The sequence below is a fragment of the Fulmarus glacialis genome, unplaced genomic scaffold (genome assembly GCF_000690835.1).
Source record: "Fulmarus glacialis isolate BGI_N327 unplaced genomic scaffold, ASM69083v1 scaffold32596, whole genome shotgun sequence".
Taxonomy (NCBI): Eukaryota; Metazoa; Chordata; class Aves; order Procellariiformes; family Procellariidae; genus Fulmarus; species Fulmarus glacialis.
Window position 1 is genome coordinate 6,127 of NW_009219287.1, and position 12,986 is coordinate 19,112.

A 12,986-nucleotide genomic window follows, 5' to 3' on the forward strand; every position below is an offset into this window, starting at 1 on the left:
CTTGCACAGACATTTAAATACTATATTAAGCTCAGAAAATTAAAGTCTTATATGGCACACTAGCTCTACTGCCACGTGTGCTATGTACAAGTTAATGGTTGCAAAGAAAGCTTACTGTTTTTTAAAAGAACAAAAGAAAATCCAATTATTAAAAAAAAAAAGAAAAAAAAATTCCCTAAATTGACAGCTTTACCAAAAAAAACGCTTCCTCTTATTTTACTTGGAGCATAAACCTGTCACAATGTCTGGCATATGCTAAAAATTTTTACTAGCAAAACCATGGTTTTGCTTCTAAAACAAAAGTGATATATTCTGGTCCTAGATAATTTTAAAAAGAATCCTCATCTCTGTATTTAAGCTTAAAGCAGCTTTGAAACTATCTGGTTTATGCTCCAAAAATGCTATTAAGCATTTTATATCATGCTTTGATTTGTTTTACTACATTGTTACTTAAAAACAATGGAACCTAATTGTAGGTGTTTACATAATGCTAAACTGACATGCAGACCAGAATGCAATTTACAATGAAGTACTTGACAACACAGGTAGAATCTGACCAATGAGAACAGCTGAAATCATGTCTTAAACTTTTGACATTGGTATTCGTAGCCCTACAAGGCCACCGGTGGGGTCTCCTTCTGCAGTCTTCTCTAAAACTTGATTCACAAATTCTGATGTCTGTCCAGCTACAGGTAGTCCTAAAAAGGGAGGGTAAGAAAATGTGCTTTAAGGTTACTATTCATTGAAGGTATTTCTACATCCCTGTAAGTAATACAAAGCCAAGGAACACTTTGGTTAGTAACCAACCAAAAGACATAGACAACTGAAATTAGGAAGCGCTTCTTCCTTTTCTCTATTCTAGAAATTGTTTGCAATCTAACGCATCATAGATTATATGTCTCTTCACAGACATGCAAATACATGAAGTTTACTGCTTACCAAGAGTGTCTTTAATAAGTACGTTCAACTTTTGTTCCATGTTGACTCCTCTGTCATCTTTAGGTACCTGCACCCGATTAACTATTTCTTGTTTAATGGAGTTGATCACAAACAGCAAATTATCTGCAAAGAAAAAAACCTGGATTAGATTTACAGCACATTCCCCCTGGAGCAAAAGAGATCCACAGTTGTCCACACACTGTTATCTGTAAGTGTCAAAGGTGTCACATCACACTTACTGTAAAATTAAGATGTAATAGTTTACATCTGTAAACATATTTTCAAAAATATGGACATTACATGCATACATTTACATAATTTACATCTGTAAAGTAGCTCAACACTGCAGGTAACCCAATTTATGTACACATCATGGAGTGGACTGTTTTTGGACCAACAAAATTGTTGGGTTTGTACCAACCCTGTTTTCTCTATAAACTGCCAGGTATGACCCAGGTTACATGATGATGCAAAACACAGACTTGTCTGAACAAAAGAAAAATTAAGATGTGAAGAGTTGTATTTACCATATTCCGTGTTGAGACCCCAGAGTTTTACTTTATTGGCTTCATACTGGGCTTTCTTTTTTAGTCTACAAGCCCTATAGTAAGAAGAGGGGAAGAATTAGAACACTAACAAAAATTCCAGAATACTAAGAGCATCTGTTTGTTTGCCACACGAACTTATCAACCAATACTCCCAGTGCTGTGACGTACAAAATCATCTATCTAGTCACTCACCTTTGCTGAAAGCACTCTGCTACCTAGATTTGCTTACATTTAACACTTATGGATTTTATTACTGTATCAATCATTTGCCCTGCAGCTAAGCAAGCCAGCTTCCAGTGGAAATACATCGTTATCTAGGGAACGGGCAAACTACATCTCCGAAGTACCAGTTGCCCCGCTTTTTGATAAACGGGTAATTAGCCCATTGCAGAAGCAGGATCTCTTGAGGCAAAAATTAGTTAGATCTTAATCGTACAGTTGTAGCAATCCAAATTTACTCATCCATGTAGTGTTATCTAATATATACCTGGAAGCCAGCTTGTTCTTTTCTTTTCTTGACCTTGGTCTGGCAGTTAAGGGAAGTTCACTGACTGGCGTCAGGTCACTGATCACCTTATTCAGCTTCCTCAGTTCATTACCAATCTGTAGAAGTTTTCTGGGGTTGGGAGTCAGGTCTTCTACATCAGTCCTCCGTGACTTCTTTGCTGCATATTTTCCTGTTTAAAATATGCAGAAAATTGGGTTGGGAAGTGACACAATACATACACAAATCTGTGAAAAAACCTCTTAAATATAAGTATTTTTTTGGGTGCAGTTTCAGTCCCTTTGTTCATTACAAGAGAATGGACTGGAATCATGTAGCCTTTCACAATAGAAAGAACATTTCCAGACAAGCTGCTTTGTACAATTCATATCCAGATCAGATAAGAGCAAATACTGCTGGCCAGGCTACTGGATGTGATAGACAGTATACACACAACTGTGCTGAAGAATGTATGTCACAAGTTCCAACCCAGCTGTTTTGCCTCAAATGTAACTTGCTAACTCATGTGTTTAGCCAATATATCCTCTTGCATGCTCAAGCTGATTAAATTCCTAAATAATCTTATTGCTGAAGTTCTGTATTAAGAAAGAGTAAAGGTACTGAAACCATCTTCAGTGATACTGAACTTAAATGATCCATATAAAGGCTAGTCAACCCCTTTTATATGTATTTGAAGCTATTTAAGATCTGGTTTTCCGGAGGAAATACACATATTCAAGTCAAAATCTTTTCCTTAAGATTCTCTGCCACTGCTGTGTGTCTTTTTCTAGATTTCTATTAAAAATGCCAGTTTTTACAGACACTTGCATGAAAACGCTAATAACAAAATCTGCTCCAAAAATATTTATTAGAAAGCTGATAATTTAGCATGATTTATCTGACATACTAGATGATCTTGGTACGTGTCTGTATGTGAAAATAAAAAAATCCTGCATGTTTTATATCCTATAGCTTCTGGATGTTAAGTAGTGTTTGATCCCATAAATTCCTTGCATACACACCTGACTTAAAGGTCACTTGCTCCTCCAAGTGTCTGGTGGGACCAAGTCCTCGAGGCATGTTTGGTTATTTGTTGTTTAATAACAAGTATGGATATAAGCCTTCATAAGGAGCAGTGATAGGGACTTTAGGTACTGATGTTTCACTTCAAGATAAATAAGCATATAAAAACTAAGGAAATGGGGAAAAAAAAGTTTTCTTCCCTGAATAAATCTACAAGTAACAACAACAAAAAAAATCTTTTCGTTTAACAGAAGGTAAACTGCCATGTTAAAGATAGTAATTTTCAACTGTAAGGGAACGTTAACATTACAACCAGGGAAGCTGGTTTCATTTTCTCCTTGAAAGCCAGAATCAAATGGAGCAGCCTACCAAAGAGGTCCTGTGACAAGAAAACAAACATTAGTCCTAAGAGTGGTTTGTTCTGGGTGATGTTAGTCATGTGTGCAGTAGAGCAAATTGCTAATCAAAAAGTTACGGGAATAAAGCACAGTTATTAGACCAATTGGTTTAAGTTTCTAAGAGGGTATTTTAAAGAAATAGTCTATTCACAGAAGCGTAACTGCTTCACTGTGCTGCATTCACATAGGTGGGAGAAACAAGTAGGGAGGAACAAAAAGAGACAGTTACGCCTTATTGCTTGTCTTTTAGTTCATACTGCAGTTAATGTGAACTTCGTATCTCAGATAACTTCAAGCTTACTTCTAACACAAGCAAGACTGAAACTAACAGCTACGAGGAGCAAATATCTGTCAAGCGACCCATCCAATATGTTTACAGTATCGCACTGAAAAAATTTTGAACTCTTGGTTTCCACTGAAAGCCCTTGGAAGTTACAATTCTCAATTCATCCACCTTCCTCTGGAAGAAACCACACTGAAAGTTACTACTGTGTGTTCACTGTGCCTTCCTTGGATACTGTGCAGAACTCTGCTAATTGAGCAACAGACTTGCAGTGTTTTAATCATTTATTTTCATGGCCAAAACACAACTTCTCAGCGCTTGCAAGTATGGGAGTTTGGCTACTGAAGGTGTCAGAATGAAAGACGTTCATTTGTAACTAGGAATTTATTCTTACCATGATGGAGACCATTCTTCTGATACATGTTACTTGGTAATGTATCTCGATTCCACTCAGATGGCCTCAGCATTCTTTCTTGTTGTGATGGTGTTAGTTGTTCGCTGTACTCCCAGAAGTATCTTCGCTTGCCTCTTTTCCGAGAGGATATTGCCGTCATTTCTTTTAGATCCTCCACAGAATCATTTTCATACCCTAAAAGGATGCATTGCATTGTTTATATAATGTTGACAAAACTGTTTCTAGCCCTTTAATGGTGGGCTGAGTATTCAAGTCAAGAGCAAAACCACAGACGAGGCCTGTTTTACATTATCTAACAGACTTCGTTTTCAGCGTCAACTACTACTGGGTACTTGCTTTAAATCCAGGGATAGACATTGAACCACTGATGGTGCTTTATTAGTTGAAAAGAGACAAATTATTTATGCATTGAAAGCCCCTTTATGTTCTCTGGCCCCTTAAACTCTATTGCTCTTCTCCCCCACAATCCCACCACTGCAAAGTACAGACAACAGCTGTTGGAGAGTGTTCTTCCATCGTTACAATTTTCTCCATGAATTTGCAGGAACATAATCCTAACTCGCCTCCACATTTTAGTTAATGTCTAATCAAAAAGCATGGAAAGAGAAGCAGATAATAAAGATGGATTAGCAAAACACTAATAAAAAAAGCAAAATTACTCAGTTACAGAATATCCTGAGTTGGAAGGGACCCATTAGGATCATTGAGTCCAATTCATGCTCTTCCTTGAGTTTGAATACCTTCGGGAAATAAATCAAACCACCCACCTCTATTAGACTAGAGGAAGGGGGCTCTGTTATCAGGACAATGACCTAAAGCCCGTAAGAAAAGACCATCTAAATTGAAGGGATCTGGACACAAGCTGTTGAATCTCTTCCTCATCTCTTTAGTGGGATGAAGAGAAATGATCCACAGTAAAGCTACACAATATTTTAGAGGTATATTATGATGCACTTGATATGATGAACTGTTCGTGAAGTACACTGAAACTGTAATGCCACTATCCACACTGCATAAATATTTATACCATAATTATGTAAACACAAACCAGTTTTTAAAATCCTACGTGTGCTTTAGAAAATAAAGACAACCTACACTAAGGTTAAAAAAACTCAAACCACTGCATCGCCTTTTGTACTAAAATGCTATATAAGAGTTTACATTTACTTAAAAAAAGAATGCATTTCAAAACATCATATACACCGATGAAGCTTAAAGAAAAGCCAACCACTGAACAGACTGCAAGCTTAACAAGCCTTGACCCCATATGCTTGAGCTCTGCTTCATCTTTTAACAGTAGCACAAAGATCACTTACTTCTTTTTAAAACAGTCCATTCAATTAGTCTGTTTGCACTTGAAAAGCCAGTCGAAAGAGGAAAAACAAACTTTCTTGCTTTGGTCTGACTCTCACCTCATAACCCAAAGTATTAATAAAAGTTAGGTGCGCAGAAGGATGAAATCAGTTCTAAAGTTCCGTTTCTAATAATTTCATCAACTCATTTACTTTGATTCTCTAGTTTATTAAAAAGACAGTATTTTAAAGGCAAATCAAACAATGAAACATGCTTTATAAAACATTTTTTCTTGTATAGCCAAAATTATTACGACCATTTACATTAAATATAGTTCAAATACCAAAAATATTTTTAACTGTACTTCCATTTTATCCAAACGCTGTTTGACATAAGTATCAAAATACTCTCAAAAAACCCACTTACCTTCCACTTGAAAAAACATGTCAAGCTATGTAACTCATTATACAGATATGTATAAATTTAGCCCATCTTCATGATAACACAGAATTAAGCCAACTGATGAAAACAGATCTCTTTTAGAGCTGATGCGTACAAATGTACAAGGTTAAAATGAAGACTTCCTGTTTGCTTATTTAAACTATAATTAAGTTAGCAACTTAAATTATGTTGACTTAATGCATCCTGCCTTGCAACTCTAACATTGACCTGCTATCATTTTAAAGTTACATAGAATAATCTAGTGCACAATGTCCTAACCTAGTCCGTAACATACAGGAGTGCAACAAATCTGTTTAGCTCTTCTGCACTGTATTCATCTTCCTTGAATTCTCCTCTTAGCAAAGATCATATAGCAGTCTCACTTTCTTTGGCAGGCTTCTAAGAAATCTGAAAGGGTTCTTGTACTTACCTTTCAAGCCCTTCGCAAGTCCCTCCTAAAAATCTCTGTTTGCACCCCTTACTATGGTTTTAGGTTTAAATTCACCAGGGTTAAATTAAGTAAAACAGAGAACAGGATAGACATGACTTCTGCATCTTACCAGATTAAAAGCAAAAATAACCTCACCAAAACAAAACCAGAAAAACCCTTCTCTTTACCATTTAATCATACTGACTTCTGTCAAACCATTTATGAGTCTGTTTTCCCCCAGCTGATGGTCCAGGTGCTCAGAATAGATGCAATGCAACTTCTTTAAACAATCTCCATGTCTCTATAAGCACTTTTCCCTTTCAGCTATTTCTTTTCCAGTGCTACTGAAAACTGAATCTGTTGTTGCATCTCCCATTTCTGGAATCTCTTGACTACTTGATGGGAGAAGCAGTCATTTACAAATATTTCTATTAAATGAGATAGGTAAAACACACTAGTACTGGCAAAAAAAGTTGAAGTGCTAGAAAAGGCCTGGGCTGATAATTCCCATAATAAATTACCTTTGCAGGTAACCAAAATTGCTAAATCTGTATCATGGTGATACTAAAAACATTGTTGCCCAAACTTGCCTGACAGCCAGTCAGATTCCTAGCTATTTCTCGAAGTTCCTGAAGTTCACTATATCTAAGTATTTCCTCAGACAACACTTTAAGAAAGCATTTCATGCACTCCAAAAACATATGTGAAGAAGAATAAACAAAAGCAAACTGTGTATAAAATACATCAGAGGGTCAGCAATAACTAATAAGTCTTTGTCCTTTCAGTAAATTACATCTTCACTCTAAATTTATCAACTGATTTTGGTTTCAGTACTATGGAAGGTTAAATCTTCCTGTGCCATGCCTTTAGAAACTTTATCCACAGTATTTACCTTTACTTCAAAGGTAAAAAAGCAACACAAAGTACAAGAGTGACATAATTAAAATACCTTCTAATATAATCAAAACATATGGTGACACTTTTCGTATCACCATACTCGAGGTGAATGGCTTCATTCACTTAAAGTTCTAGGAAGCTTGTATAAGCCAAGGTCCTCAGTTACTGTACTGCACGATGTAGTTGTATTTAGAAGGCGAGAGCGATTGCTTAGCAGTAAAATTTGAACAAACGGCAAATAGTTAATATAATTCCACCAGCTGAAATCCCAGCATTTTAATATGACATGTCTTCTTCAGGGTTACCAGGCTTTCTGTGCAACATGCCTCCGTGGGCTGTGAAGCACTGTGCAGTACAGCAATCATTACAGAGCTGTAATAGCTACTCAAAGCCCCAGAAAGTAGAGGGAGTTCAATTCAGAAGGGAGGAAGAGGTTTTAAAATGCTAATAAAAATGTGTTATGTACATGTAAAAGTAACATAAAGGGCATAATGCTTAACAAGTTTAATACCAACTCAGAAAATCTACTTAGAAAATAATTTAATCTGAGAGTTCATTATGACAAACACTGACAAGCTTTAGGGAAGCTGCTGTTTTTAAAAAGGCAAAATTTCAGCTGCTTCCCCCCGCCCCCGAAGTTACATATTGCCAAATGTCTGAATACCTTAATTCTTATACTCTGCTACAAAGCACTTATAAAATGTGAATATTGTAATACTTTCTATAATGAAACTAATACTTGGTTACAGTCCTGTCCCTTTCCCTTCAGATTTTATTTTTACACAACGTTACCGCTTTGTTACCTTCTAGGTGAAGGTTAGTTCTTATTTCTCTTGTTAAGGCTCCATTTCTACATGCAGAAGAGAGGAATTCAGTATCCTTTGAAGACTCACTAAGTGTTACTGCTGAAAACCACCAAGAAACAGTTCTATTAGTTTCAGTGGTAGGTATTCTTTGGATTCTGTGGAAAACTGTACCTACAGTAGGACTTAAGTAATTATGAAATTATTTCACTCAGGCTATGACTTCATACCAGCTATCAAGAGACACAACTCTGGATAAATACAAAGCAACCTACTGAAGGACTAGAAAGCTCTGCACATCCTATCATCAAGCCACGAAAAAAGACGACAACAATTGCAGGTAGTTGCTCTATGATCTTAGCTACAAGCTAGGTTTCCTGTATTCTCTATTATTATTTTTGTTGCATGACCACCATTTATGCAGTTTTTCTCGAAACAGGGCAACAGAGACCTTATATAGCTCTCATTAATTTAATTTTGCAAAGCACTTAGAAAATCTGGGATGAAAGATCATAATTTAAGAACAGTGTTGCTCATCTGTAACTATAAAGCACTCAAAAGCATTCTTTCCCACTTGGCAGACAAATCCGTTAACCTCCCTCTTAACAAAGCCCAACATTGCTGGTACCTGGTTCTGAGAAAGTATCGCTAATGTCGTCATCTTTATCATCCTCATAATCTTCTTCCTCATCATCATTTTCAGAGAGCTCGTGCTCACTGCCAAATCCTTCATCATGGTCCTCATCTTCAATATCGTCCTCATCATCCTCATCTTCCTCAGGGTCTCCTTTGGCTGACTGTTCACCCAAACTGTCTGTTACAAAAAGAGAATAGTTGTGCTCTTCTTTCTTCTGCGAAGAATCTGACACCGATGTGCTGGCAGAAAGACTGCTCTCCCCCACAATAAGCCCTGGGGTTTCCTGCGGTGGACTGAGGAGCAGTTCTTGAGTCTCTTTAAAAGGCAAAATAGGAGGCGTACTGTGACTATGTGGGGATTCTATTCCTTTTCTTTCTTGTCTCTTTGCTACAGCACCACAATAGCAGGTGTTTTCCTTTGCTGCATCAGCATGTGTCTGGCTCAGCACTGGTCTGCTCTGTGGTAAAGGATTGATCTTTACTTTTGCCTTTTTAACATAGTCTTTACATTCAACATGAATGTTCACCTTTTCATTATTGTACACATTGGTCTTCACCATGATTTGTGTACTGGAAGCAGGCTGAGTTGCAGGTTTGCTTGCCTTCTGAACACAGTCTGACAAAGGTGCCTCAGCCTGAACATTCTTGGAGGAACAGACTGGGGCTGCTGCTCTGGTTGCAATTTTTTTGGCAGGTAACAAAGAATTTAAAGGGTTTTGTTTTACACTAAAGAGCAAATCAGGGTAATAGAGTGAATCAGAAACAGGTTGGGAGTCCTCACTGTTAAGCTGAGCCAGTGTCGGTGTTTTGCTTATCACCTCTTCATCTTGGTATGGGCTTGAAAAGTCATCAAGGCCCAGGTAATCCACCTCTTTTGTTCCCCAGATGTCACAGCTGGTTAATTTAGTGTACTTAGTTAAGTCTTCACAGTAGGTGTCCCACTGCTCCCACTTTGAGGTGAGAGCAGCTTCTTTGTCCAGGATGTCTGTAAAAGACTCCAAGTTCTCAAGGTCTTTGCAGTCCTCCATTGAAAGTAAGTTGTCTCTGGAGCTTTGCTGATAGTCCATTTCTCTGTCCTGTGCATAATAAGACAAGTTAAAAATTAATACAAGAAAAGTATCAATCATCTCTGTCCTCTACTTAACCTAGTATGGTGAGCTTAACTCCAGTGAAGTGCAAAAGACTGATAACATATGAAGATACCTCAACTTCCAACTAAAAGCTTCTTTTGAGCGTCAGAATGAAGTCCACCTTCCATGCTTCAGCAGCAGATCCTTCTGAAGAGATTGCTAAAGATACAAGTCAAATGCTGCTGGATTCTTTTTCTGCTATTGCAGATTCATCTGGTCATCAGGAACTAGACTAGTACCAATATCCGTGTATTTACAATATGAAAGATACCACAGGCAAACTTTTCTAGTCTCTATTAACCTAGGTCAATCTTTGCTGCGTGCTTAACAGAATATGCTCAAGTTTACCTGGAAAACTCATTCTAACATGATCAATTAACAACTATGAGCTACCTTTCTCCTTTGATGCAGGGGGAAAAAAAAAAAAGAATGCTAGTATAAGTAGCTCATGAGTCAACTTTTATTTTGCTTTCTCTGCATTCACAGCTTGGGTGAAGTAGCATATAGCTGCTCTTGCAGAAAAGATTGTAACAAAGAGTCTCAAGCACCATTACGTAACGTCAACACAGCTCTATTTGAGACTTGTATATCAAGCCTCTCCTGATGGCCAGCTTTAACAAGCGTCTATTGAGGAAGCATCACATTTGCTGGACAAGCAGTTAGGCTCTTCCCTAATCAGTAGCTAGCAGTAATGAATAATCTTCTAGCATTCTTGAACAAATACCCCTTTATTACTACACGAACTCAGGGTATTAGTCAAGGAGAGGAAGTTATGTACACACACGGAAAGATGACCTACCAGTTCATACATGAAGTCTGGATCTGAACTGCTTGCCAAGAGATCCGTGCTCATCAGAGTCTGCTCTGAAAACACATGGCTCCGAAAGGCGTCCCCAAAAGGAGGGTCCATTCCACTCACACTGGGCTACAACAAAATTGATACTGAGATTTGAAGCATGCTATAAAAAGACATATTCTTTTCTTCAACAAAACATAAGGAGTATTGCCATTTCATCCAAATCTCTGAACTTGTGCTATACTTGCATCTGGAAGGTTCTTATCCACACAGATAAGCATCTCATTTCTCAGAGCGAGAAAAATGCTTTAAGAGCTGCTAACAACATGCAGCGCTCTAATCAAAGGACACATTTGTATTCATCATATAGCTGCAAGAGCATTGCTCATTCATTCTTTTTTGTTGGTTTGAAATTCTGATGCGTTTGCCAAGTTTAGGGATATGTTAGCATTTGTAGAAGAGGAGAGTGAGTACTGGCAAGATCTGCGAGTATCAATAGGCACTACACAATTGCAGGGCCTTCACCCTAATACAAACCATTTTGTACTAAAGAAGTGTCGACTGGTTTTAGAACCCATAAAACTTTCACCTGAGATTGTAACAAAAGCAAAATTTATTACAACTAAGTCAAGAGTGTTGTATCTCTCGAGAACGAAGTGGAACTTTGCAAAAAAACATTATGCAGGATGACTGGGCATGCAGGGAATGGGCAGCAAGGCATTCTGCTACATTTAATTCCAAACCTCTATTTCTCTTCTAGACACACTTGCCCTAAGGGTTGGGAAGGGAGAAACACTGTACTGCTGAAAGTCATTCAGTGTGCTGATGTGTGAATCACTGCAGTAATAAAAGGCTGCTCTCCAGGCATCCACCCTCATCAAGACGACAACTCTGCTGAATCTTGCTGTGTGAACAAATACAGTACCAAGAGCAGCAACATAGCTTCCACCATAGACACTACTAGGACCCTAAAAAATATACACCATTTAATCTCTTATAAATTCTCCCTGCTAATGCCAGTCAAATCTGCTCTTAAACTTACTTTTTTTTTTTTAAAAATAAGGAAGCAAAATTATTTACAGAAGCAAATAAAATCGTAACAGACTTACCTGAGGCATTTCCAAGCCCAGATTCCCCAAATCCAATTCCAAACTTCTTGTTTTATTCACTTGTAGATTCCTTTCCAGCTTTACTTCAGTCTCGGTGAGTTTACACAATCCATGCAATGAAATTTTTCCTTAGGTTAACTTTGGTTCACCCTGATGGACCTCTTCTATTTGTAGGCTTCTGTGTAGAACAAACACAGCAAACCCCCAAGAAGGTAAGTAATCCTTCACCAAAAAGGTAGTGCTTAAAAAAAGTGAAGTAAAGACAAAAATTTCCCCTAAAAAGTGATTATTCCTCATGCTGGAATATATAGCAATTTTCTTCCCCTGCCATCTTTCAACGAATGAAAAGCCACAGATGCTACAGAACAGAGTTCCTGCAAAAATCTTTTTGGCTGAGTTACATTTTGTTGCCTTTTTTCCTCGCTACCGAGACCACAAGCTCTACAGACATATGAAAAGAAAAGCCTGCCTAATTGGAAATAATGACTAGCATACTGCTGGGTATACAAGAGAGAAACAATCTTTATGACTAATATAACAGAGCCAATAAATTCTAAAAATGTGCTAGGCAAACGTCTCAAAATACTAATTTCAAAATAGGCAGTAATACTGTTTCAGCCGTATCTCCTCCTTTTCTTAAGAGATTAATGCATCCAGCATCAGATAAGATTATATCAATCACTCATACAGCAACATCTAGTGGTAGAGGGATTACAGCAAGCATGCTCACTGTCCAGCAGTAGAGGAAGGAAGAGACAGAGTTCTGCAACACAACAAATGAAAAATTGTGCCAAATTCAGAGTTGCCTAATAAAATATCTTCTCTATTAATTTCAAGTAAGGCACATGTTGAAATTGGTCCAATTTATCTATTACTAATTTTACCAGTTTAGTAGTTTCTACAGACCCGCTGCTACTTCAGATGTATATCTAAAGACTTTTCCGAACCTCATACCCTGCTTAATCCTGCATTTTTTAACAATGTAAGGAAAAACTGAACTGTAGAAAAGCAAGCACCTTAGCACAAACATCAGTACCTATATCTACACTAAACGTATGACAAAAGACTCATAAAATAAGTTACAGAAAGTAAAAAAGAACAACGTTATATCAAAAACAATAATAAAAAATAATCCATGGTATCAAACCTCAGTATCTAATGTAACTACATTGTCTTCAAGGATGCTGCTTTCTTACTGTCTTGCTTGCCTGCAAGATCCCTACCCTTATATAAAAAGTCTCTCTAACAAAAAAGAAGCATTAGAGGAGCATAATCAAAAACCTGATCCATCATACTTGTACAGTGTTTCAGCATTATCAGTTAAAATGTATTTGTTTCTTTGAGCAGAATTCTTCACTCAG

The 12,986-nt window shown here is 37.4% G+C and overlaps 1 protein-coding gene across 2 annotated transcripts; it reads right to left on the reverse strand.

Moving 5' to 3' along the window:
- Positions 1–582: 582 nt before the first annotated feature.
- Positions 583–11,804, reverse strand: CREBRF (CREB3 regulatory factor). 2 transcript variants are annotated; one of them, XM_009580313.1, is made up of 9 exons: positions 11,626–11,804; positions 10,520–10,645; positions 8,583–9,666; positions 7,955–8,056; positions 4,070–4,264; positions 1,975–2,164; positions 1,467–1,540; positions 940–1,062; positions 583–698 (listed from the first exon to the last, which is right to left on the reverse strand). In XM_009580313.1, the coding sequence occupies exons 1-9, from the start codon at positions 11,632–11,634 to the stop codon at positions 583–585; spliced, it is 2,019 nt and encodes a 672-aa protein (XP_009578608.1). In that variant the 5' UTR covers positions 11,635–11,804. The 2 variants fall into 2 exon arrangements, with proteins under 2 accessions (XP_009578608.1, XP_009578609.1); XM_009580314.1 differs by lacking the exon at positions 7,955–8,056.
- Between the last annotated feature and the right edge of the window lie 1,182 nt (positions 11,805–12,986).

What these genes read in the sequence shown, in the direction of transcription:
- CREBRF (XM_009580313.1), bottom strand. An exon ending in CGATACTTTCTCAGAACCAG is followed by an intron (nt 8,057 to 8,582) that starts GTACCAGCAATG and finishes GGTGGTTTTCAG; the next exon opens with CAGTAACACTTAGTGAGTCT. An exon ending in AACTAACCTTCACCTAGAAG is followed by an intron (nt 4,265 to 7,954) that starts GTAACAAAGCGG and finishes GCATCCTTTTAG; the next exon opens with GGTATGAAAATGATTCTGTG.